The sequence below is a fragment of the Drosophila mauritiana genome, chromosome 2L (genome assembly GCF_004382145.1).
Source record: "Drosophila mauritiana strain mau12 chromosome 2L, ASM438214v1, whole genome shotgun sequence".
Taxonomy (NCBI): Eukaryota; Metazoa; Arthropoda; class Insecta; order Diptera; family Drosophilidae; genus Drosophila; species Drosophila mauritiana.
The window spans coordinates 18967581-18994246 of record NC_046667.1 but is presented as its reverse complement, the minus strand read 5'-3'; the positions used below and the strand labels follow the sequence as shown (position 1 = coordinate 18994246).

The 26666-nt window shown below is 42.3% G+C and overlaps 2 protein-coding genes across 3 annotated transcripts; one reads left to right on the top strand and one right to left on the bottom strand.

Moving 5' to 3' along the window:
* Positions 1-16423: 16423 nt before the first annotated feature.
* Positions 16424-19261, bottom strand: LOC117150416 (alpha-tocopherol transfer protein). Of its 2 annotated transcripts, none has more exons than XM_033317285.1 (6): positions 19127-19261; positions 17589-17748; positions 17433-17527; positions 16988-17332; positions 16750-16928; positions 16424-16691 (listed from the first exon to the last, which is right to left on the bottom strand). In XM_033317285.1, the coding sequence occupies exons 2-6, from the start codon at positions 17722-17724 to the stop codon at positions 16574-16576; spliced, it is 873 nt and encodes a 290-aa protein (XP_033173176.1). In that variant the 5' UTR covers positions 17725-17748; positions 19127-19261; the 3' UTR covers positions 16424-16573. The 2 variants fall into 2 exon arrangements, with proteins under 2 accessions (XP_033173176.1, XP_033173175.1); XM_033317284.1 differs by lacking the exon at positions 19127-19261 and adding an exon at positions 17943-18348.
* Positions 19262-20568: 1307 nt separating this feature from the next.
* On the top strand, positions 20569-26659 carry LOC117147430 (DNA topoisomerase 2). The gene is made up of 5 exons (XM_033314314.1): positions 20569-20805; positions 21723-22310; positions 22368-22791; positions 22858-25898; positions 25962-26659. The coding sequence occupies exons 2-5, from the start codon at positions 21753-21755 to the stop codon at positions 26283-26285; spliced, it is 4347 nt and encodes a 1448-aa protein (XP_033170205.1). The 5' UTR covers positions 20569-20805; positions 21723-21752; the 3' UTR covers positions 26286-26659.
* Positions 26660-26666: the final 7 nt, after the last annotated feature.

The following is a 26666-nucleotide window of genomic DNA, read 5'->3' as shown; positions in this document are numbered from 1 at the left end:
GGAAAAGGCGCTCTAACGTGGTCGCCATCCTGCCATGTGGTGATGTGATTGATTGTACCCGACAGTCCATCCCCATCGCCCCCGGAGTCCCGCAGATCATCGCCTCAAGTGCACTTTAAGCACGAAGTATAGTCGTGTTTTATCACAAGCGACTCCTGGTGAATCTACAAAAAATCGATTTTGAAACGGCAAATAACGTTGACATGTTCACGTCAATTTACCTTCCGTACCCTGGTGGAAAACCACCCAGCACCTCCCTTTCCATCCACATATCTCAGCGGGAGTGCAACTCCATTGGGGGTCGCCTTTGTGTTGTTGCACAATGAGTTTTACGCGATTTATGCTCCTACTTTTCCAATACAGCATTAATGACTTGTGACGGGGGATCGAGATAGACTGGAAGATAATGCATAGTTTTGGTTTTAGGATTGGACTCAAAAACCATAAAAATATCAGCGTAGTGCCACATCACTCATTAAAAAGCAAACATTCTCGTCCTAAAGCAACCTTTATTTCTAGGAAATAATCTTCTTAACTTAATGTTGGCATATTACAAACAAAGAAATTAAATTGTATAAAACTATTTAATCAAGTAAAAACGTTATTGGCTTTATGAAATTTCCTTTCTGCTTTTCAAAGCAAATTCTAAACACAAAATGTCCAAAAGTTTTTTTTTTTTTTTTTTTTTTTTTTTTTATTTAATTAGTTTATTTATTAAGGCATACGGGGAAGTCATGAAGCCCCTTTGTGTCCTTCTTATCTATTAATTCAGCCCATTTTGGGCTCGCCGGCTGTAAAATCCCAAATAAGAAGACTTTACTCGTTGAGTTTTTGTAAGAAACTGCTTTTATTTGGAAATATCTTCGGTTTAAATAGGTGACATGAGAATCGCATCTTAAAGTAAATGGCCTACGCAGAGGCCTAAGTAAATAGTCCCCGCCTTATCGAGGTCCCATGCTCGGGCACATCTGCCTATCTTGAGCGGCGAGGACCTTATCTGTGGTCTCCCACTAAGGGACTATTTTAGGAGGCGGGGAACGATCTCAAGTGACTGACTCATGTGGTGTGCACATGTTTTTGAGCAATGCACCCATGTCGCCTTAGATAACAAAATCCTAAATATAATTTATCGCTCTCGATTCATTTACATAAGATATGAACGGAGCCCAAAATTGTAAGTCTTTAAATATATTCGTGTTCATGTGTGAACATTCTGCCAAAGGGCCAGCAAAGCTGAGATGTACATTAGTATATTAGTTGCATTTATAACAGTAGTGGACTGTATTTATTTGATATATGTTCATTTATTTTGCAACTAAGATTTCAATGGGCCTAGTTTTTCTGGCTTTTAATTTTATTGGATTACAATTATGGTTTATATTATTTTTAATTCAACAATTTGTACTCAATTAACTTATTTTAAACATTTTGCTTTTTCTATGTAGAAGTACATTTTCTATTAAACAACGATATAGTGGACTGTATATTTTTATTTGTTATATTATTTTATTGTTTATTTACTATTGATATTTATAGTACTGGCAACGGACCTGCAAAGGTTATTGCTTGCATTCTTTGTTGCACAGCACATTCCGTATGAAATATATTATTAATATTATCATTAGTATTAAGGCAATAATTAATCCAGCATGTCCGGAAATATGATGGAAATGTAAATCTTTCAATTTTTGATGGTTCTCTTTCATAAATTTAATTTCATTATTCAATCGTTCAAATTCCTCAGTATGATTTAATATTGATAGTTTCAGCGGATCCCAAATAATCTTCGGCACTTCACTAACTTCTCCTATATAAGGTGTTGATAATAATTCTTCACTTTCGGACTGAATGTTATGGTGGGCAACTAGAATTTTATCGTCGGTTCTTGCCGTACAATATGGCGCAATGCTTAAAACTCCTTGCTGAGGCAAATCAAACAATTCAATTTGAGAGCCAGTACATTGCAGACGGACTTTTGAATTCGCAGGAACCTTACCTGAGAATATTTGTATTTAGCCTACCGTGATTAATATCAATCAACAGGCTTATAATGCCTGCTTGAATTTTTTCGCCTTCTTCAATCAATGAGTGTAGCTGTTTCGTAATCATAAAGAATTTTATTGATTCCTTATAAACATAATAATTTTCTTTAAGAACTTCTGTCATGTTCTCAATTCTTATTTGCATACTTCTAAAATTGGAGTTAACATCTTCTGTTGTTCTCTTTAATAGATTAGAAGTTGAATCAACCACAGATGTTTGTTTTTGAATTAGTTTATCAAGGTTGTTCTGGTTATCTAACAAATTCTTCATATTTTCTTCTAATTGCTCTCTATCATCTTCATCCATTATACCAAATAAAATATGATACAAGGAACCCATAAATTCGAAAGGAGCACGCTTGCTTCTAGATCTAGACTGCATCATAAACAATTTATTGTTTTCTTCAAGTTCCGATAACTGACTTTGCATATTATCTAAGACTAGACTACATTGCTCTTCAAAGCTATGAAGTCTTTCGCAAACTTTCCTCATACTTTGTATAAGCGCATTACCCTTTGTTAACATTTTAAAATATGGATCCATTTTATAATAGATAACCAAATTCCAAGAAGTACTCACAATCTCAACATCTCCTAGCGGGTCTAGATATATTGCTGAGGTTTTATTTATTTTGTCTATAGAATATCTTGGTGCTATATCTTTAGGTAATGCGCTAGAAACTTGACAACTTAACACAAACAACAACATTGCCATAATGATTCCGATCTTGGACATTCCCGATGTCGCTCTAGTTCGTCTTTTTGGCTCTTGGTCAGCCTCATTTTTGTCAACAGACTTTATTCCTTCCAAGGGACAAATTTTAGTAATGGGTCTAGTGATATATCCTTCCTGCATCTTTACTTTAGCCACTCGGACCTTATCATCATTCCCCTTATGCACCTTTTCCACCTTTCCTAAAGGCCATCTTGCAGGATGACAATTCTCATCCTTCAATAAAACTATTTGCCCTTCTTCTATATTAGGAATTTCCTTTTTCCATTTATTCCTTTGCTGGAGCGTATGCAAATATTCACTTTTCCACTTAACCCAGAAATCTTTCTTCATTTTTTGGATAAGTCTCCACCTATCCAAATTTCCGATTTTTTCATCTTCCATTGGTTCGACTATTTCTAAAGGTGGTCTTCCAATTAAAAAATGACCTGGTGTTAAAACTTCTTGTTGGTCCTTCTCACTAACTATAGTGTATAATGGCCTTGAATTTAAGCATGCTTCTATTTGACATAAAAGAGTTGACATTTCTTCGTAAGTCAAAATAGTGTCGCCGATTATACGCTTTAAATGGTATTTCATTGACTTAACTCCAGCTTCCCAAATACCTCCGAAGTGAGGTCCTGCCGGGGGAATAAAATGCCAATCAATCCTGTCCTTTTCAAGCTGCGCTGCAATCGTTATATTTTCTTGTATTGCATTAAATAACTCTTGATCTAATTTTCTTGCAGCTCCTACAAAATTTGTTCCGTTGTCTGAATAGATATTGGAACATTTTCCCCGTCTAGCAATAAATCTTCTGAGTGCTGCTAAAAATGCGTCTGAAGTTAGATCGCTTACCATTTCTAAGTGTATGGCTTTGGTGGCCATGCAAACGAATACAGCAACGTATCCTTTAAATGTTTTTTGGCCACGATTTTTTGAACATTTAACATAATAAGGACCTGCGTAATCTATTCCAGTATTAAGAAACGGGAATGTCATCGTCACTCTATATTTTGGCAAGTTACCCATTATTTGCTGAGCTGTATTTTGTTTATACCTTGCACACGTTACACATTCTCTTAAATACTTTTTCAACGAATTTTTCAACCCGAAAATCCAATACTTTCTTTGGATATAGTTTCGCATTAGGTTTATCCCTCCATGCAATGTTTCCTTATGAGCATTTTTTATTAATAAGCTTGTTAGGTGGCATTTTTCTAAAATGATTGGATGTTTAACATTAAATTCTACATTGGAATTTTGCAATCTTCCTCCAACTCTTAGAACCCCATCCTTGTCCAAAAATGGATTCAATGACAATATTTTATTATTTGTCTTGATTTCCTTTTTGATTTTAAGGCACTTTATCTCTTGCCTAAACTGGTATTCTTGTTGTTTCTTAATAACAATTGTTTCCGCTATTCTTATCTCCTTTACTGAAATAATTGATGAATAGGCTTTATTTCTTGTTTTCATCTGCACGAATCTATTTATGTATGCTATTATACGTATAAGTTTTTCTATACTGGAATACCTTTCTATTAATTCGTAAATAGGATCATCTATTTTGTCATTTAATACCGTATTTATTAAGACAGGTTCTTCTACAGACTGCTGCCGAGGCCAAAGTTCTTTTGGGTCTGCTAGCCATTTCGGACCTTTCCACCAAAAATCACAGTTGATCAACTGGTTAGAATCCACTCCCCTGGATGCTAAATCTGCTGGATTATCCTCTGACTTAACATGATTCCATTCAGTATTTTTTAATTTCCGAATGTCATCCGTTCTTCTTTTTATAAATTTGATCTTACTTTGACCACTGTTAATCCATGCTAAGGTAATCGTGGAATCACTCCAAGCATAGATCTCCATTATATTGTCAATTGATCCTTTTAGTCTTTGGATTAATTCACTAAGCAGGTGAGCTGCACACAGCTCGAGTTTGGGAATTGTCTTCCTATTTTTTATAGGGTTGACTCTACTTTTGCTAGCTATTATATTAACATGAGGTCCTACTTTAGCATAGACTACTGCAGCATATGCTTTTTCGGAGGCGTCCGCAAATCCGTGAATCTGAATGACTGAAGAACTGTTTGAATTAATCCACCTTGGGATTCGAATATTCTCTAACAATAATAAATTTTCTTTATATTTTTCCCAATAATTTTTATCTTCTATGGATAATTCCTGATCCCATTCACTTTTATTTATCCAAAGTTTTTGAATAAAAAGTTTTCCTGAAACCGTGACTGGTGCCAACCATCCTAACGGATCAAATATTTTTGCTAGCGTTGATAACACAACGCGCTTATTTATATTTTTTGATTCATCATTACAATTTACGCTGAACTTAAATAAATCATTTTGAGGTTCCCATTTTAGTCCTAAAGTTTTAACACATTCATTTTCGATAATATTGAGAACCTTATTGTCCCCTGTGTCCTCCACAGTGGTTAATATTTTGGAATTGTTGGAAATCCATTTCCTTAAGTTGAATCCAACTTTCTGCAATTCATGGAGAATTAATGTTATTAATTTATTAGCTTCTTCTACCGAATCAGCTCCAGTCATTAGGTCATCCATATAGAAATCATTCCTAATTATTGCACTAATAACTTGGTTTTTACATTTATCTGCAATATCTACCAGAACCCTGGTAGCCAAATATGGTGCAGATGCAGTTCCGTAAGTGACTGTGGTTAATTTATATGTTTTAATTTTTTCTTTTGGAGAATTTCTCCATAAAATATATTGATATTTTTGATCATTATTATCTATTTTAATTTGTCGGTACATCTTTTCAATGTCTGCCGAAACAACAAATTCCCATTTTCTCCATTTAATAATAATGTCAAAAATATCTTTTTGAACTCGTGGCCCAACCCACATTATGTCGTTCAAACTTTTGTTATTCGTAGTTTTTGCTGAAGCATCAAAAACTACTCTCAATTTGGTCGTAAGGCTTGAATCTCTAATCACTGCCTGGTGCGGTAAAAAATATTTGCCTTCATCACTCACTTCAATCATGTGTCCTAAATCCATGTATTCATTCATGAATTTAGTGTAGTCAACCTTAAGTTTTTCATTTCTTTTTAGTTTTTTCTCCAGATTCATGTAACGAGCTATCGCTTGTTTCTTTGAATCTCCTAAGGTGACATCCTCCTTGAATGGAATTGACACAATGTATCGCCCATCTGAATCTTTTTTTGTCGTTTTGATAAATTTATTTTCACAGATTTCAGACTCGATATCATCTTTTTCTTCTTCTTCCACTTCCCAGTAGCGATCTAACTCTTTTATTTCTATTGTTGTGGCTACAATGGTTTCTTTTCCTTTGGATTTTTTACATCCAGAAACTATCCACCCGAAATCAGTTTTTTGCCCAAGGAGACCGTCTATTTTTATAACTCCATTTTGCAGAATGTGAGTATATACGTCTGCTCCAATGATTAGATCAATGCGACCCGGTTTATTAAAATCGGGGTCGGCTAATCTAAAGTTCTTCCATTTTTTCTGATCAACATTAATCGTGTTGACTGGAAGTGCCTTCATAAGTTTTGGGAGAATAATTGCTTCAATTTCTAAATTTTTCGGAGAATTTCTTATCGAAATAACCGCTTTGTGCTTGGAGATGCACGTTCCTGTGGAAGATACTCCACTTATTTCAGTATGAGACCGAAATTTTTTCAATTTTAGAATCTGTGCAGACTCTTCTGAAATAATTGTGCTTTGAGAGCCACTATCAATCAATGCTCTTAATTGTTCAAAGCCTCCATACCTCGACTTTACTTGAATCAAGGCCGTGGCCAACAAGGCTTGACCTGTTGTTCTACACGTATTCACTTTTTCTGGATTATGACCTGCAAAGTGAAGTAACGTGTGGTGAGGTTTACGACAAGTCGAACAAAGCTGCTCGCTTATACATTTTTTACCAAACGGATGCCTCAGACATCTTAGGCAAATCCCATTTTTTCTTACCCAGTCAGACCGTTCTGCTGGATTCATTATTTTAAATTTATGGCATTGAATTAAATAATGCCCTGGTAGTTTGCAATATGCACAATTGTCACTATAATTTTTATTCTTGTTATTATTAATCATTTTCTTTACAGGTTTTACTTCCTGTGAGAATGATGATATAGAATTGAGCCTTTGCTCTAAAAAGTCCATGACATCAGAAAGTGCCTGTATTTCTTTTGTCTTTTTAACATGGCTTTCATATAAATTGAGTGATTCTTTATTGAATTTCCGAAGAATTATGTGAGCGAAAATTGCATCCACATCTTCTGGTAATTGTGCCTCTAATTTTATAATATAAATTGACTCGTTAATCGTGTCAATAAATGTCTTTATTTGCTTATTGGATTCTAAATTTAAATTTGGCATATCCATAAGCCTATTCATATGATCTGAGAATATGTTTCTTTTATTCTCATATCGCTTGGTCAAAAACTCCCAAGTGGCTTCATAATTTTCTCCAGAGCCGAGCAGTAAATGAGTAACCACATTTCTGGCTTCTCCTTTTAATGCTGACTTTAGATAATTAAATTTGAGAGAAGGACTGAGATCCTCTCTCACATGTATGAGCTCTGTAAAGAGTTCATTAAAAAGATCCCATTCTTTGGAATCACCAAAGAAAGTGGGAATCTGTATTTTAGGCAGGGTTGGTAACTCCTCCGCCTTAACAACCGTCGACATTTCAGCTTTATTTATTGTGCCACTGAGTCGACTATTAATGGCTGTAATAATATTTTGTTTGTCAAATTCAAGTTCGCTAATTTCTTCTTCGAATAGCGAGCTCTCAAAATGACTATTCACCTGTTCAATCAGGTTATCTATTTTATGCCATAAAAATTCAATTTTATTTTTCCTTATTTTAAGGAAATCTGGACTACTGTCTATTAGTTTAGACGTATCTTCTAGATATACTCGAAATTGGCCAACATTATTTCGAAATGCCTGCTCTACTTTTAAAGCGTTGTTTTGTGCTATACCCTCTTTTTCAGGGTGACCACACATTTCAAGGTTTAATGTAGGGGGAGGGTTTGATTTAGGGACAGTGTTTGATTTAGGGAAAGTGTTTTCTACCGACTCGCCCTTAATTTTTTCATTTTTATTTTTAATTTTTTCTAACACCATCATTATTAAATCATACTGCTTCGCGTTAAAATATTCATGATCGACAACGCCGATCTTTAACAAATTGCTATGATTAGCAATGAAACATTTTTGAAGCTCATTTAATTTTAGAATTTCTACATCTGTTAATGTTGGTTTTACTTCCAACTTTCTAATTTCCAAAATAATTTCGGACTGCTTCTTAAGGAATTGAATAGTCTTTTCTGACATCATTTTGAAAATTTTTTGTAATTTCTTAATATATATAGTACGTGTATATGTATTTTATATGTATTTATATATATATGTGTGTTTGGATAAACAGAAAATTCTTGTTTTGACTTAGCTGATGTCGTTGTTGTTGCTGCTGCTGTTGCTGCTGTTGTTGCTGCTGTTGCTACTGCTGTTGCTGCTTCTGCTGCTGCTGTTGTTGCTGCTTCTGCTGCTGGTAGAGGCTCCTTTGAATTTGACTTCCTTCTCTTCTTTAAGGCTCCGTCGATGTTTAAAGATGATTTTTTTTTTTTTTTTATTTGGCACGTTCTATTATTTTTGTAGTCCAGTCAGATTTTTTGTTTTTTAGCCATTTATTTCGGCATTTATGCTCTTTTGGCATATACACTGCACTCTATTTATGAGCTGATTTAATGCTATTAGAGCATTTATAAGGCACTGTTTTCAGGCACTTTTTATTTAATTTATGCTCTTATGGCATATACACTGCACTCTATTTATGAGCTGATTTAATGCTATTAGAGCATTTATAAGGCACTTTTGTTATGCACTTTTTAATTTCACAATTGCTGATGTATGGCCTCAAGCACGCCTTACCACAATTTATAATGGTACACAAAGCAACCTTTAGCTATAGACTATAAGGTGCTTGTTTTAAAACATAAAAGATTCTTTTGTATCTTTTTGCTTTTTATATTTATACTCTGTTCCTTACCTTTGGTAGGGGGAAACAAGAGTCACTTATTTTTGCTACCTTTAGCTGTAAGATGCTTAAAGGAGCTGGCCTTTCTCTGAGTTCCTTACCTTTGGTAGGGGGAAACTGCAGAGTCGATTAAAGGCTCGATTGACCAAATGTAAAATCCCAAATAAGAAGACTTTACTCGTTGAGTTTTTGTAAGAAACTGCTTTTATTTGGAAATATCTTCGGTTTAAATAGGTGACATGAGAATCGCATCTTAAAGTAAATGGCCTACGCAGAGGCCTAAGTAAATAGTCCCCGCCTTATCGAGGTCCCATGCTCGGGCACATCTGCCTATCTTGAGCGGCGAGGACCTTATCTGTGGTCTCCCACTAAGGGACTATTTTAGGAGGCGGGGAACGATCTCAAGTGACTGACTCATGTGGTGTGCACATGTTTTTGAGCAATGCACCCATGTCGCCTTAGATAACAAAATCCTAAATATAATTTATCGCTCTCGATTCATTTACATAAGATATGAACGGAGCCCAAAATTGTAAGTCTTTAAATATATTCGTGTTCATGTGTGAACACCGGCTAACTATAGTTAGCTTTTTCAAATTTACAGTAATTTAACTAGAATTACATAACAATCACATATAACAAATAGGATTTAAGATAAGCGTCAGCTTCTGCGGACCCTTGTCAAAGGAGATCGGGTAATGAGATCCCTCGGTTGCCTTCTATTGAGCCTCCTTGGTGGGCGAGATCTATTTAGAGCGCTGGCCAGCCGATTTCTGTGGCGCTCCAGCCTGTCATGGTATCTGCTCGAGTGCTGGTTTATTTCGTCGAAAACCGTTGCTAGTTTTAGGTCTCTGTGCAGAGTGGTGTTTCGAACAAACCACTCGCAGCCGGTGATAAGTCTTGCTACCTTATTTTGAATAGCCTGGATTCTTTTGATTTGGCTGTCACATGCCAGGCCCCAGATTTGGCACCCATACTTCCAGTTTGGTGCTAAGATCTGTTTGTAAATTGTCAGCTTGTTGGATAGCGACAATTTACTGCGCGAACAAAGTAGCCAGTAGTGCTTCGCCACCTTAGCACGTAGGCGCGTTCTGATGTCGGTCACATGCTTGGAAAATGTGAGTCTGCGATCCAGAAGCACTCCAAGGTACTTTGCTGCGTTCGGCTGTGGTACGGGGGCTTCCTCGATGTAGACGGGCGGTGGCGTTCTCCGCTTTAAAGTAAAGCAGACGTTGTTGGACTTACTGCTATTGATGCCAATGTTCCAACGTCTTGCCCATTCCGAGAACCGGTATGCAAAGTCCTGGATACCATCGGCTGCGTCGTGCTCGCATCGGGACCTGTAGGTGACGCACACGTCATCGGCAAATGTGGCCAACATAGATTTCCCGTAAAGGCTTACATCCGGCTGCGGCATGTCGTGGCTATACAGGCAGTAGAGCAGGGGGCCGAGGACACTACCTTGTGGAACACCAGCTGCCACGTTGTGCTCGGTGGAAATTGCTGAATGAAAGCGCACAGCGAACCTCCTTCCTTCCAGGTACGATTTTAGCAGCCCAAAATATGGAGCAGGCAGCGTCTGCTTGATTTTCAGTTGGAGTCCAATGTGCCACACTCGATCAAACGCTTCTCGAATGTCCAAGAAGAGGCTGTTACAATATTCCTTACTGTCGTAGGCCGTCAGGATTTGCTCGACGACTCGATGGAGCTGCTCGACAGTACAGTGGCCAGCACGGAAACCGAACTGGTGCTCAGGGGTAATCCCCTGGGCTTCCATAATCCTTACAATCCGGACAGCAATCAGTCTCTCAAACACCTTCGAAATTGAAGGGAGGAGACTGATCGGCCGGTAGGAGGCGGGCTCCCTTTCCGGCTTGCCAGGTTTGTGGATCATGGTGATTATCCCGAGCTTCCACTGATAAGGGAAGTATTGCAACCTCACAATAGCGTTGAAAACCAACGTTATGTAGAGGATCGCTTGTCTGGGCAGGGCCTTCAATGTGGCGTTGCAGATGACGTCATGTCCAGGTGCTTTGTTGTTACTCTGGCGCACAATGACTTCGGCTACCTCGCAGGGTTCAAACGGCGTGATTGGCATATCCATTTGAAGCGCTTGGTTCAGCTGGTCCTGAGTTTCTTCAACCTGTTGCAGGCTGGCAAGCTTGAATGGTTGAAATCGCTCGGCGAGGTGCGCAGCGAATACCTCCGCTTGTCCCAAGTCGGTCCGACACCATGTCCCGTTGCTATCGACTAGAGGCGCCTTCCTCGTGCAACGCCTTTTGATTGCGCGCGTGGCCTTCCACAGCGAATGCGTAGCTTCGCTTTCGACTCCAGTATTGGCAAGCCTTTCGTCGAACCATGCGGCTTTGTGCAGCACCAACGCGCATCGGAGCCTACTCAGCGCTCGATTCCATTCCGTTTTGTCCAACGGGTGCCGAGACCTCATCCACCTAGTGCGTAAGCGCCTCTTCTCAGCTATAAGCAGCAGGATCTCCCTGGGTATTGGGATTCGATCTGCCGCGGGCTGCCGAGATATTCTGCGAGTTGCCAATCTAGCTGCTGACTTGATATTGTTGGTGAGCAGTTCGATAGCATCATCAACGTCCTGTCCAGAGTTTAAGGCAGTGTTGAGGGGCAGTGTGGACTCCAGTTGCGATTGGAATACCTCCAGGTTACTACGCCTAGTGATAAGCCGCTCCATCTTAGGGTAGGATATTGCCCCCGCATCCAGCGTAATTACCAGAGGCAGGTGGTCGGAGCTAAGCTCAACAACCGCACTTATGCTAGCGTGGATGCCCAGCACACCCTTTGTCAGTGCAAAATCGATGTATCCTGGTGAGCCTCTACTGCCGTACGGGTATCTTGTTGGTCCTCCTGTTGCTAGCGAGTCCACCTCCGAATTTAGGACGAGATTCGCTAATGCAATGCCTCTTTGGTTGCTCCTTCCCGCACCCCAGAGCCAGTGGGACGCGTTCCAATCGCCTGCAACAATGAACTTCGTCTGGAACTCTTCCAGAATGTCCTTAAACTCGTCCGTAGTCCATGCAAATCTCGGTGGGCAGTAGACCGCTCCAAAGCTTATAGGACCAAGTGCCGTTTCAATAACCGCCGGCGCAAGTTGCACCTTGGCAGTGGCTATTGGTGTTAGCGGAAAGTGGGCAAGGCTAGATTTGATTAAGATAGCTGCTCCGCCTTTGGCGTTGCCACCACTCGGATCATTGGCAGTGTAGGCTACAAATCCGAATAGCTTAGGCGTCTCTGCCCCCTTGCAGTGTGTCTCGCTGAGCAGCAATACATCGATTTCGTGACGTCGCACGAAGCACTCTACTTCAGGCAACTTCGTGGATACGCCGTCGGCGTTCCACACTAGGATGCGCAGCGGCATCATTATGGCGCTTGACGCGCTTGGAGAGCAGTGAGCAGATTGATAATCTGCCCCTGCTGCTGTGACTGTTGTTGCTGTTGCTTCACCATCATCATCATTAATTCCATCTGCTTCTCTTGAATCGAGCGCAAAGAATTAATGTTTTCATTAAGCGTCTGCAGGATGGCTTCAATGCTGCTGCTAGCATCCGTCGAGCGCTGAAGTGTACCCCTAGACGTCCTTGTCCGGCTGCGGCTCCTTTGACGACTGGGACTTCCATCATTGGGCTGTTGCTGTTGCTTCTGTTGTTGGTGCATCAGGCTCAGTGGTTGCTTGTGGTGAATGGACCCTCTAGCCACATCTGCATAAGATATTCCGCCTCGAGAAGAGGGGATCTCCTTACCTCCAGCTAAGCCCCGTGAAGTTGGTCGCTCGTTTACTTCTGTTCTTCCAGCCACTCCACTTCTGGGTCTGGATCGCTGCAGGAACGCTTGTAGCTTGCTGCAACCTTTATAGTTTGCAGGATGCTGACCGCCACAGTTGTAGCAAGTGCACAGCTCGATGCGTGGCCTGGTACAGTCCTTGGCTGGGTGTTCGCCGGCACATTTCACACAAATGTGGGCCTTACGGCAGTATTTGGCTGTGTGGCCAAACTGCTGACAACGATGGCACTGGACAATAGCGTTACGCTTGCGGAGAGGCTCAATAACTACTCTCATATGGCATAGTGCCTTAACCGCCAGGATCTCCTTATTGTTTGCCGCAGCAGCAATATTTAGGAAGAACATATTGACTGGCGACGCTTTTGAGGTACCCGGTTCGTTTCGCCTAAGCGGTGTATGAATATCGAGAACCTTGTGCCCGATCTTTTCCAGCTCATCCTTGATTTGGTGATGTAGCGTACTGTGGTGCAGGCCTTTCACGCATACCCTGTAAGGCCTGTCCTCTTTAAGCTGGTAGCAGTGGAACTCATATTCTTCGTTCTCGAGCCAGTTCACTATGGCGCGAAATGTATTAGCGTCAGCCGCGTAAAGCCTTAGGACACCGCTCATTGACGCCCTAGCCTCAACCTTTTCTAGGTCCACTATGCTTTCAATGCTCTGCATCATCAGGCATACGTCGTCCACTCCCTCCATTACTATAGGAGGTGGTTTGGACTGCGCCTTTTTGACTGAACTAGTGGTACCAGCGGAGGCTGCATCCCGCTTAGCGGCAGCAATAGCAGCTTGATGACTGGTACTGGGCTGGTCATACAGATCGTCAATTTCATTGCCTACTTGTTTGTCGGCTGTGAGATGCGCAAGTAAACCAAATCGGTTTGAATTGCCGCCATATCTAGGTTCTGTAGTCGAAGGGTTTTCCCCTTGTTTGCCGATGCTTTGTTTTGGTTTTTTCCTTTCAGTCTCCGGAGAAGCACGAGACTTTCGCTTTATTTTTTGAAAGCGCTGCGGGGCAGCACATTGGGGGCTCGGGAGAAACGCAGTATCCAACGATTCATCAGCCGCAGCGGTTTCATTTAAAGGGTTCATATTGTAGTGTGCACCAAATCACCAGGGTTCTAGCCAAAACTTGAACCCTGGGAAAGCTTTAAGCTCGCAAACAGCTGTTTGTGCGATCGCGTGGCAGCTGGGCAGCGGAGCCCCAGTTCGAGTAACTTAACTTTGTATTTTTGAATGAAAATGTTATCGTTTCACTATTATTTCACTGTTAGTGACTTGGGGGGTCACTATTTGCTATATGTGCCAGTATTCTGGACTTGTCCATAAGTTTATTACCGCGAAAACTAATTTCACTTTATCCACTTTGTCAGGTGCGTATTGTTAGACACGAACCTTTTCACCGAATACAAAATGTCCAAAAGTGAGATGTTTCAATAGCTTATAATCATATATAATTTCCACTGGCACACACACAGTTGGCAGTTGGTAGTGCAAAGTAAATAAATTTCGCAACCATTTATCACTTGGGAGGTCCTTCGCCGAGCAAACAGACTTCGTCCTGCGGCAGGACCTGACGTAATCGGTGTCTGTGGCAACAGGACCATAACGATCCACCATTTATGCGGCTTACACCTTCGCCTCGGGCCCGGAATCGTCGTCTTCCGGAGTCAACAAATTGACAGCGAATATTTCAATTATACTGGCCTGGTCCTTATTTATGGAAATCCCCCAAGCCCGAACAATCCCCACTTCGCGGGGCAGTGGGAAAGTGACCCCCGTTCAGCCCAGTTGATGTTTGTTTACAAATCGCTGGACATAATTTATTTGTTCCCATTGTGTTTTGCTTCTGGCCTGGGATCTGCCTGCCAATCGCCGCGTGATAAACTGCCTTCGGTGATAAGGAAACCCAAACGGGGTGTGAGTGAGGGGTTGATTCGGTCGGGGTCACCCTTGCCAGCTCATTAGGAAGCAATTATCCGTTTAGGGTTGCAAACATACCTTCTGGGAGAGAGGGAAAAATTGAAGGTCAGGTACACTGTCAACGGATGTCAACGACTGTCAGTTTGACACTGCCTTCGGTGACAGTTGACAGCCGGGGAACGCCCTCAAATGTGTCGTCTGGATAATATGGCCAATTTCGGAAGTGAGCTGCAGATGAGTTCGAAATGAGGAAGTTCTTTGGGGGATTGGGCTGTCTGCATGTCCATGGAATAATAAATCGTAGGTTATTTCAAGAGTAAATTGAGTTCAGAGCATACTAATAGGAGAGACACACAATGAGCTATTTAGAAGTCAAACAATTACCAACTACGGTTCCCTTTAAAGTTAATAATCCTGCGAACTATTTAAGTGGTTGTAAGTGATTTTGGATACTCGTTAGCTCAATTTGCAATGAATTTTCTTTAGTTACTGGTCAAAAAGATTTCTGTCGTGCTCGGAATGATATATGTATGTATAGATCAAAAACCCCAAGATATTGGCTACTTAAAAGACAACACATGTTGAAGAAGGCGAATCCCTTGCCCCTTCTGACCGCCTTCTTTGTTTTTCAATAAAACTCGAATAAATTCAGTTTGCCAGCCATAAATTATGTCCAGTTCGGTTTCGCCTCACACACGTGTTGCCAGAAGCCAGAAGCCAAAAGCCGAAATGCCAAAAAGCCAACTAATAACGCGCATCGGTCGTGCCCCCCAAATGTAGGCTATGCGATGTGTGTTTTTTGTCCAAATGTTTTTTCCGTTCTGACTGCCACTGTGTTACTGTCCCCCCATAAATATTTGCGCAATAAATTTTTTAATCTTGTCGCTTTAATCGCACAAATGTCGCTGTCCTTTATACGCACTCACACAGCTGTCCAGCACGCACACAGATTATGGCCACCCCCACCCCCACAATCGAGCAACATACACATAATACACATAATGCCAACCTAGACCCCCGGTAGCACCGAAATCAATTTCACTATCGTTGACCAAACGGAAAAGCAAGGCCACTGAGGGGAAGAAAGGGGGCAGGATACTGACTTTGGATACCCTGCACTTGGACGGACAAATCTGTGAAGCAATATACTTTTAACAAAAACCAAAAATTGTATTATATCTACTTAATTTTAGTTCATAAATAGCCTATGCTCTCAACTCTGAAGCTATGGGTCCAGCAAAATATTGGTTTCTAAATCTTAACCAGGAAACCTAATTGACAATACACAGTATCTTTAAGTCGACATAGTAATTCTTTACCGTTTTTTACGCAGACGGCAATGACTTCCGGGGGTCGGAGGATGGCGTTGAGACAACGGGATTCAATAAAAAATATCAAACATATTCGCAACGGTCAGATGGAGGAATCGAAATCTCTAGCACCCTCCCTCTGTCCTTCGAGCTCGATCTCCCCTCTCGCTCACATCCGGTGACAGGACGAGTGCAAACATATTTATGGCTACCGACTGCATTTTATGCGTTGTCCAACACTCAATTACCATAACGGCGAATGGTCGTGTGGCTAGTTGTCTCGCTCTGGCACCTAACGCACTTTGCATACGAATCGCATAAAACTGAAAGGACCAATATGCCATACATCCTAACCGAAACGAATCTTTTGCGGGCTAGCCGGGCCATTTGATTCGGTTAGGAACAAATTATTATTGCCTATTGCCCCGAATTCGGTCGTGATAGCCGATGGGTCATTGATGTGACCGCCAAATGTATGAAGCATTACGGTTTATGTCGCTTCTAACCTCAAATTGTTGGGAACGAACCTCAAATGGATTGTTTGGTGAGTAATATTAGATTGAGGTCATTTTCGAAATTATTTAATTTTTAAAATATCACCTACTTTGCTTTAATTGATTATGGTATCATTACATAACATTTAAGTAGTACAAAAATACAAGTAAGTTATTCTTCTTGCCCCTTAATGCGTAGTGGAACAATGCCTATCACTTTAATCAAGGCATGAAGCCTAGTCAAAGATGAAGCCCAGTTGCTCCATATCCTTTTGGACACTATTGCCCGAACACTGCTCCTTTAGCATATCCAACCAGAGCGTATAAGAGTAGTCCTCGTGCAAGCCACCATAGCTGAAATAGTTTAAGTTTAAATATATCTATTTTAATAAAAAAAACCCATTTTACTTACCGCTTGGGAAGATGCTCTGGGTTGATGTGTTTGTGCAGGGAAGTCATGTCACTGCCATGGATGTATAGCTTTTCTCGCATGGCGGCGTTGAGGAAAGGTTTAAATATCTTGAATGCCGCGTTGAAGAGCCAGTTCTGGTTTACAATATGAAGGGCGGATGTTCTAATGGGCATGGAGGTCTGCAAGCGAAGTGGAGGTTAAAAAAGTTATTGCAAATAATGTAAATGAGTTATCCTACCACTAGCAGAGCAATCATCTTCTGAGCCACGCTGGGACTCAGGTGGAGTATGTGTTCCAAGCCCAGGTCCTTCAGATCGAATATTCCCACTCCTCCGACAATCTGTGAGATGGGTTCCAGGCTGCCCAGTTCCTGCAGGACAATGGTGGCGCGGAATATATCGTCGACGGTTACTCGATTGGGTCGCCACAGTCCGAAGCGGTAGATGAGTATCCTGTGGCCATGTTGATCCCGATAGGGAGTCACTGTCAGGATGTCCGATTGCCCAACGTGTCTCAGGTCCAGAGGACGAACCTTCTCATAAAAGCTTTTGTTCTGCTCCCGAAACTTGTAGTAGCTGCAGAGCTGAAAGGGAAATGAGTTATTGCATTTACGTAACAGATCATTATCAAATAATCACTGGCTTTTGACAAACTAAAATGAAGATTTCCCCAAGTTTTCTTACCAATTTATAACTGTTCTCGATTTTCCAGTAGCGGGCTCTTAGGAACTTCTCCAGGTACTTCGCATCACTTCTGTGTGGCTGGCATTCATTGTGTTCTGGAGAGGTTTTGTTCAGATGAATACCTTTGTACCTCTTAGACAACGGACTATAACGAACCTAGTATGTAGTTACGGAATTGTTCGATGACCGCATCCTTGGAACGGGGACACTCGCCCTGCTCCTGGGCAAGTCGGCGGATGTGCTCCGGAACCTCCTCTTCGGTAATGTTTAGCTTGTGCTCGATGGTGGGCATGGTGCGGCGTCCACTGGTGGTCGTCTAAAAAAGGCCCAAACTATAGATACAAAGTGGCCATAAGGGGGTGGTGCACTGATAAGCGCTTTTCACTCGCGCAAAATGTAAATAAACATAAATCCGGTTGAGAAAAGCGCATTATGACTTTTCCTACTTGTTAGCTACATTTCGCCACCCAGATTGACATTTAAATTTCAGGGCGATTTTCTCGTTGTTACCATTGATGCGCTGCGATCCGCTCGACTCCAAGTGTGAAACTGAGCCCCCGATCGGAACCAGAATCGGGCCAAGTGGTGCCAGTCCCAGGCGAAATGCTGTTTCACTTGTCGTTACACATGTACGAGTATGTATGCGACCATTAAATATTAACTAGAAACCGAACAACAATGAACATTGCGATAGCGCGAAGGAGACAGCCGATGAGTGATAACAGTGTGTCACTGAGCTCGAGCTATATTTAGTGAATCTGCTGTACTTAATTGATGGAGCGGGAATCCACAAGAATTATAAACACTATAGTATAAGTAAAGTGTTGTGCAATTGCTCAGTTTTGGCTGCACTTACTTTCTAGAAACTTTGCCTTTGGGTTTGTTTGTTTCAGCCATCAATACAAAAGTAGGTACATTTTAATTGTACCCTACTTGACTTGCACTTAAAAACAATGTATGCATAATTAAATCATTAAAATTTTTAAAATCATTTAAAATATATTAATATAATACCAGCAATTAGTACCGTTACATTGCTAGCTTAATCTTGGAGAGGTTGCTCAGTGTTCAGCATCAGCCCCAAAATATGTGCTCTTGCTAGGTGTACTTCGATCTGGCCTTGGCCGGATTTCCCGATTCTTATCCCTACACTCGAATCGCAGAGCCAGACCCAACCTTGCCCCCGGTGAACCCCGCGATTGTAGTGCAGCCACTCCCTGATAAGGCATTATCCACCGCGTTTCCAGTTCGCCAATGGCTAATCGGGTCGCTTGGGGTCTGTGCGGTGCAGCGTTGTGTGAGTTCGACACGTATTTGGCAGATACTGAGATGATGCCACCGCGATCTCAAAGTGCACCACACACAAATTTCACACGTGGTGGCCGTGCAAAGTGCCTGGGTCAATATTTAATCATATTCAACAAATTCCAACTAATTACACATTATGCACTTTTAAGTACGCCTGATTGCAGTGCTGATGTCCCAGCCAGCACATACTCGTAGTTCGGTTCAAGTGTTAATGAACTCGCCAATGTTGTCGTTAATTGTCTACATGGATTTGATAATCCCAAGATAATCACAAGAATAGTGGGCCCCATTAGGGTGTTTGATAATAAGCGATTATTTCGCAGCCCCGCCGGCCGGCAACACCTGTTTAAATCGCCCCATTAGCTCGGGGTCTCCACTTTCATTACCAGGTAATAATCCAGTCCGAGTGGCGGTTACTGTTTCTGGTCACGGTTTCTATTTTTCCAGCTGTCAGTACGGGGAATCCGACTCAACGAAGATCGCACACAAGTGGCATCGCAGAAGCTTGGAATGAAACTGAGCTGGGATCGCTTAGAACAGAAGATTTTATGAACAGAAGTCTCAATGGAAAAAGTCGAGAAAAAGCGCAGTAATAATGACTATAAACCAGTATGCGAGAACGAGCAACCAGCATCTGAAAATAGGGAGAGCCAGCTCGATGAAACGGCGATGGAAACACCCTTAAAAACGCAATTAAGTCAAATTTGCAGATTAACAATACACATTTATTCCAAACAAAATGAAACTAATTGCTGAATCTAGTATTTATGTTTTTATCTTTCATCTTTTTATCTTTTTTCATCGTTTCTTATTAGTTTTGGTTATATGGTAGCAAGTGCATCAATATTCCTGCAATGATCACAATTTTCCCATATATCAGCTGAAATTCCCAACTTGGCAGGGTACAAACTGCAATCCGCATATTGAGAGATCTTTGCTGATGCTTGTCAAACGAGAATCAACAGCATTTGAGGAGTAGAGAATATTTCTGGACGATATTCGATGCTGTGCAAGTTCAATGAGCTCCGGTGACGTCACTGTGTGAAGAGTGCTCCACTACCCAACCAGAAATTCCGAGTAATTCGAATGAAACAATGGAATGCTTATCCAGAATCCTCATGTTTTGCTTGCACTATTCAAAACTTGTTTCTGAGCCGGAATGAAAATCGCATCGGGATGGGGAGGGACATGCCCCTTTTCGACGTCTTGTTGGGCAAGGTCAGGCAAAATGGCAGAAAGAAAACCCGTTCACTTGTAGCCATGGCCTTACCTTTGGAATATTCATATTACCAGGTGGTTAATTGAAAAGCAATCTGCACTTCAACGGTGCGAAATTTAATTGCACAAATGCAACTTTAGCTGCAATCTTTGTTAATTTTAAGTAATTATAGAACATTGATGTGGGAAACAATATGAAATGAAAGGATCAATTTCTTAATGGTTTTACCTTGTCTTAAATTTTGTATTATATGAATTTAAATCGGACTGTTTTCTCTTACATTTATTTAATTCCGATTCAATGCATAAAAATAGAAGAACCATTAATTGGAATATTTAAAACCCCTACCTTCGACTTGAAAAAGAATTTAACCCCAAAAATATTATTATTCATTACTTTCTAATTTTTAGAAATAACGGTTGCTTAACTCATCAACGTGATTGAGATAGAACTAAAAAACCGTGATTTTAGCGGAGTCACCGACAGCAGTTAACAGATTGCCCTGTTCACAATGAGCGAATGCACCAACCCAAACAACACTGTTATGGGACTTATCGATAGCGATTTCATTCAAACATCGATTTGTGCGCCTTGCCAGCTCTAAAACTGGGAATACTTCTCATTTGTTGTCGGTAGTGAAAAGTTGTTAAATGTACTGTGCGTATTTTAAAAGTTAGTTGAGAACTGTACAAGTTTTAGCTAAAGGAAGCAGACGCGTGTGGCACGTACAAGTCGAAAATTGTAGTGCACCGCCTCCTTTATCGTCTGCAACTAACAGTTTTGCCGCGCTTTGGTTGTCGGCGGCAGCACGAAAACGCAGCAGATACTTGGCAATTTTTTAACCAGGTAAGCAGAAAGTGCTGAATTACAATCGTTAAATTGGACTGTACCGGACAACTAAAGAGCCCTGTCAATTAATCCTTTAATATGATGGATATATTAATTTTTCGGTGGCGTCGCTTGCAAATTAAAAATGGCGATACCGGTATAGACATTTAGCTGATTTTAGGCCCCAAAAAACCATAGTTCGTTGATTTCTTAGCGCGGAGCATATATGCAGGCCTAAATTTGTTTACAATAAAGTGTAAACGATCGAGAAACCTTAATAAAAAATAATAAATAGCTGTGATTGCCGGCAAATGCCAATAAACACGCACACTTACGCACACACACGGCGCACGCCAAGCGGTGCCGCCAAAGAGACAGGGCTGTTATGTATTTCAAAGTGTGCAGAAAATCTGTTCCCAGTACAGTAGCACTAGGCGAAATAATACGTTTGCCACTTTTCAATTTATCTGCAGTTATTTCTGTTTGTCGCACCCAACCATTTCCCATGCTGGCCAAGTCCCATTCCATTCCAGCTTTCGTCTGAACGGAATTTACGCAATGCGCGGGCGCGCGTTTTGTTTTTTTTTTCCGCCGTGGGTACAGTGCGCATTCATTAATAAAAAATTGCTGAACATCACCATCACATACCAACACACAACTATTCCCGTTAATAAGAGGCCGTTAAACATATTGGGTGCCATCTATCTTATTTGTTATTATTAAATTTAAAAAAAAAGGTGAACATATTACTTATATACTAATAGCAACTGTTAACTAACTGATGGGTACTGTAGTCTATTGCTAATAGCTTTGGTTTTTTTTACTTAGTAGACCGCAGGCAAAGTGATTGATAGTATCTAAGGCTATGGTTTGGAATAGTTCGGTGTACAATTGCTTCAGCAAATTAACAAACGCCTTTTGTTTACTCTTTGAAGATCCAGCTTAAGCACAGCGACACAAGCATCATGGAGAACGGAAACAAGGGCCTGTCCATCGAACAGATGTACCAGAAGAAGTCGCAGCTGGAGCACATCCTGCTGCGACCCGACTCGTACATCGGATCCGTGGAGTTCACCAAGGAGCTGATGTGGGTGTATGACAACTCGCAAAACCGCATGGTGCAGAAGGAGATTTCTTTCGTGCCCGGCCTCTACAAGATATTCGACGAGATTCTTGTGAATGCGGCAGATAACAAGCAGCGAGACAAGAGCATGAACACCATTAAGATCGACATCGATCCGGAGCGCAACATTGTGTCCGTGTGGAACAACGGCCAGGGCATTCCGGTGACCATGCACAAGGAGCAGAAGATGTACGTTCCCACGATGATCTTTGGTCATCTACTGACCTCGTCGAACTACAACGACGATGAGAAGAAGGTCACTGGCGGCAGGAACGGATACGGAGCGAAGCTCTGCAACATATTCTCCACCAGCTTCACCGTTGAGACTGCCACGAGGGAATACAGGAAAAGTTTCAAGCAGACTTGGGGAAACAACATGGGAAAAGCCTCCGATGTGCAGGTAAGGAAATAACATTTCTTGTTTAAGACCATCATCTGATGTTCAGTAAACCCAAAGATCAAGGACTTCAATGGCACTGACTACACACGCATCACATTCAGTCCCGATCTGGCCAAGTTCAAGATGGACCGTCTCGATGATGATATTGTAGCTCTGATGTCGCGTCGCGCCTACGATGTGGCCGCCTCATCCAAGGGAGTATCCGTCTTCCTAAACGGCAACAAGCTGGCTGTACGCAACTTCAAGGACTATATTGATTTGCACATCAAGAGCACGGACGAAGATTCTGGCCCACCGATCAAGATAGTCCACGAGGTTGCCAACGAGCGGTGGGAGGTGGCTTGCTGTCCTTCGGATCGAGGCTTCCAACAGGTCTCGTTTGTCAACTCGATAGCTACCTACAAGGGCGGTCGGCATGTGGACCATGTGGTAGACAATCTCATCAAGCAGCTGCTCGAGGTTCTGAAGAAAAAGAACAAAGGTAGGGTTTGCTTTAAATGCGTATTTCCTTAAACTACAAGTAATATTTGCTTTGAATCTCTTCCAGGTGGCATCAACATCAAGCCATTCCAGGTCCGGAACCATCTGTGGGTTTTCGTCAACTGTTTGATAGAGAACCCCACTTTTGATTCGCAGACCAAGGAGAACATGACTCTGCAACAAAAGGGCTTCGGCTCAAAGTGCACCCTCTCAGATAAGTTCATCAACAACATGTCCAAGTCTGGCATCGTGGAGTCTGTGCTGGCGTGGGCCAAGTTCAAGGCCCAAAATGATATTGCCAAGACGGGCGGTCGCAAGTCAAGCAAGATCAAGGGCATTCCCAAGCTGGAGGACGCTAACGAGGCGGGTGGAAAGAACTCTATTAATTGCACCCTTATCCTCACGGAGGGAGACTCAGCCAAGTCATTAGCCGTATCTGGTCTGGGCGTGATCGGACGAGATCTCTACGGCGTGTTCCCGCTTAGGGGTAAACTTCTAAATGTGCGGGAAGCTAATTTCAAGCAGCTTTCGGAGAATGCCGAAGTCAACAATTTATGCAAGATCATCGGCTTACAATACAAAAAGAAGTACCTCACTGAGGACGATCTAAAAACTCTGCGCTATGGCAAAGTGATGATCATGACAGATCAGGATCAGGACGGCTCCCACATCAAGGGTCTTTTAATCAACTTCATCCACACTAATTGGCCAGAGCTTCTGCGTCTGCCCTTCCTTGAGGAGTTCATTACACCACTTGTAAAGGCAACCAAGAAAAACGAGGAGTTATCATTCTACTCGCTACCCGAGTTCGAGGAGTGGAAAAATGATACAGCTAATCACCATACGTACAATATCAAGTACTATAAGGGTTTGGGTACTTCGACCTCCAAGGAGGCGAAAGAGTATTTTCAAGACATGGAGCGCCATCGCATCTTATTTAAGTACGATGGATCGGTGGATGATGAGAGCATTATTATGGCCTTCTCCAAGAAGCACATCGAGTCGCGAAAGGTGTGGCTTACCAACCACATGGACGAGGTGAAGCGACGCAAGGAGCTCGGTTTGCCAGAGCGATATCTCTACACCAAGGGCACAAAGAGCATCACCTATGCAGACTTCATCAATCTGGAGTTGGTGCTGTTCTCGAATGCTGACAATGAGCGCTCCATTCCTAGTCTGGTGGATGGCTTGAAGCCGGGTCAGCGGAAGGTGATGTTCACTTGTTTCAAAAGGAATGACAAGCGTGAGGTGAAGGTGGCCCAGCTATCCGGATCAGTGGCGGAGATGTCGGCCTACCACCACGGAGAGGTATCCCTGCAGATGACAATCGTAAATCTGGCCCAGAATTTTGTGGGTGCGAACAACATTAATCTGCTTGAGCCACGCGGTCAATTTGGTACCCGCTTGACGGGAGGCAAAGATTGTGCCAGCGCTCGTTACATTTTCACTTTAATGTCTCCCTTGACGCGACTCATCTACCATCCATTGGACGATCCACTTTTGGATTACCAGGTGGACGATGGCCAAAAGATCGAGCCACTGTGGTATCTTCCCATCATACCGATGGTATTGGTAAACGGAGCCGAGGGCATCGGAACTGGATGGTCCACGAAGATATCCAACTACAATCCTCGTGAGATTATGAACAATCTAAGGAAGATGATAAACGGACAAGAGCCAGTTGTGATGCATCCGTGGTACAAGAACTTTTTAGGACGCATTGAGTACGTGTCGGATGGTCGTTATGTTCAGACTGGTAACCTACAAATTTTGAACGGAAACCGCTTAGAAATCAGTGAACTCCCTGTGGGCGTATGGACGCAAAACTACAAGGAAAATGTTCTGGAAGCTCTATCAAACGGCACCGAAAAGGTGAAGGCTGTTGTTTCGGAGTACAAGGAGTATCATACAGACACCACCGTTCGCTTTGTGATCAGTTTCGCACCTGGCGAATTTGAGCGCATTCGAGCCGAGGAAGGTGGTTTCCACCGAGTGTTCAAACTTACCACGACGCTTTCCACCAACCAGATGCATGCCTTCGACCAGAACAACTGTCTGCGACGCTTCCCCACCGCGATCGATATCCTCAAAGAGTTTTATAAACTGCGACGCGAGTACTACGCCCGCCGGAGGGACTTTTTGGTCGGCCAGCTCACGGCGCAGGCTGATCGGCTCAGTGATCAGGCGCGCTTTATTCTCGAAAAGTGCGAGAAGAAGCTGGTGGTGGAGAACAAGCAGCGCAAGGCCATGTGCGATGAGTTGTTGAAACGTGGATACCGTCCCGATCCCGTCAAGGAGTGGCAGCGCCGCATTAAAATGGAGGATGCCGAGCAAGCTGACGAGGAGGATGACGAAGAAGAGGAGGCAGCTCCCAGTGTCAGCTCAAAGGCTAAGAAGGAAAAGGAAGCCGATCCGGAAAAGGCCTTTAAGAAACTAACTGATGTCAAAAAGTTCGACTACCTTCTGGGCATGTCCATGTGGATGTTGACAGAGGAGAGGAAGAACGAGCTACTCAAACAGCGCGACACCAAACTCTCAGAGTTGGAAAATCTCCGCAAGAAGACGCCGGAGATGCTTTGGCTGGATGATTTGGATGCCCTCGAATCGAAGTTAAATGAAGTAGAGCAGAAGGAGCGCGTCGAAGAGCAGGGGATCAATCTCAAGACTGCGAAGGCTTTGAAGGGCCAGAAGTCTGCCTCAACAAAGGGCAGAAAGGCTAAATCAACAGGATCCGGAGCGGGTACCTTAGACATATACCCAGATCCCGATGGAGAACCCGTGGAGTTTAAGATCACCGAAGAAATCATTAAGAAAATGGCAGCGGCTGCCAAGGTAGCTCAGGCGGCCAAGGAGCCGAAGAAACCCAAAGAGCCCAAGGAGCCGAAAGTGAAGAAGGAACCGAAGGGCAAGCAGATTAAAGCAGATCCTGATGCCAGCGGCGGCGAAGAGGTGGACGAATTCGATGCAATGGTCGAGGGCGGCTCTAAAACCTCACCCAAGGCCAAGAAGGCGGCTGTCAAGAAGGAGCCGGGAGAAAAAAAGCCGCGCCAAAAGAAGGAGAACGGCGACGGGCTCAAGCAGAGCAAAATTGACTTCAGCAAGGCCAAGGTAAGTGTTTCATTAATTACCCAAATCCGTATTTAATTGTCAATTAACATTTTTCCTCTTTAGGCGAAAAAGAGCGACGATGACGTGGAGGAAGTAACTCCTCGTGCAGAGCGTCCTGGACGTCGACAGGCCAGTAAGAAGATAGACTACAGCTCGCTCTTCTCGGATGAGGAGGAAGACGGTGGCAACGTTGGCTCTGATGATGATGATGACAACGCCAGCGATGATGAATCGCCCAAACGTCCAGGCAAGCGAGGTCGAGAGGATGAGAGCAGTGGGGGAGCCAAGAAGAAAGCTCCGCCTAAGAAGCGGCGAGCTGTAATTGAAAGCGATGATGATGACATCGAGTTTGATGATGATGATTCTGATTCTGATTTCAATTGTTAAGAAACACCAGATATTGATAGAAGTATTTAGCAAGCAGATCGACTCTTAGAATCAGCATTATCCGAATCGAGAATCTCGAGGAGACACTTTTTTGCTGACTTGCTCGCCACGATCCTTTGTTATTTTATAATCTTTCAATGTTCTCCTCTATGTTCATGTCAATGTTTTGTAATTCGTGTTTTTAATTAACTTTAGATAACCACTTCGCTACATTCGTTTACTGTAGCTGATTCTGTGTTCCAGAGCAGCAAGAAAGCCACCAAGAGAAATTTACAAACATAATATCAATGTATTAACATGTTCCATAAAGATAGTTTGTAGTCTCATACGAGTTTTCTTCATGTAAATAAATCAATTTTGCCGAATGGCTAATACTTTAAA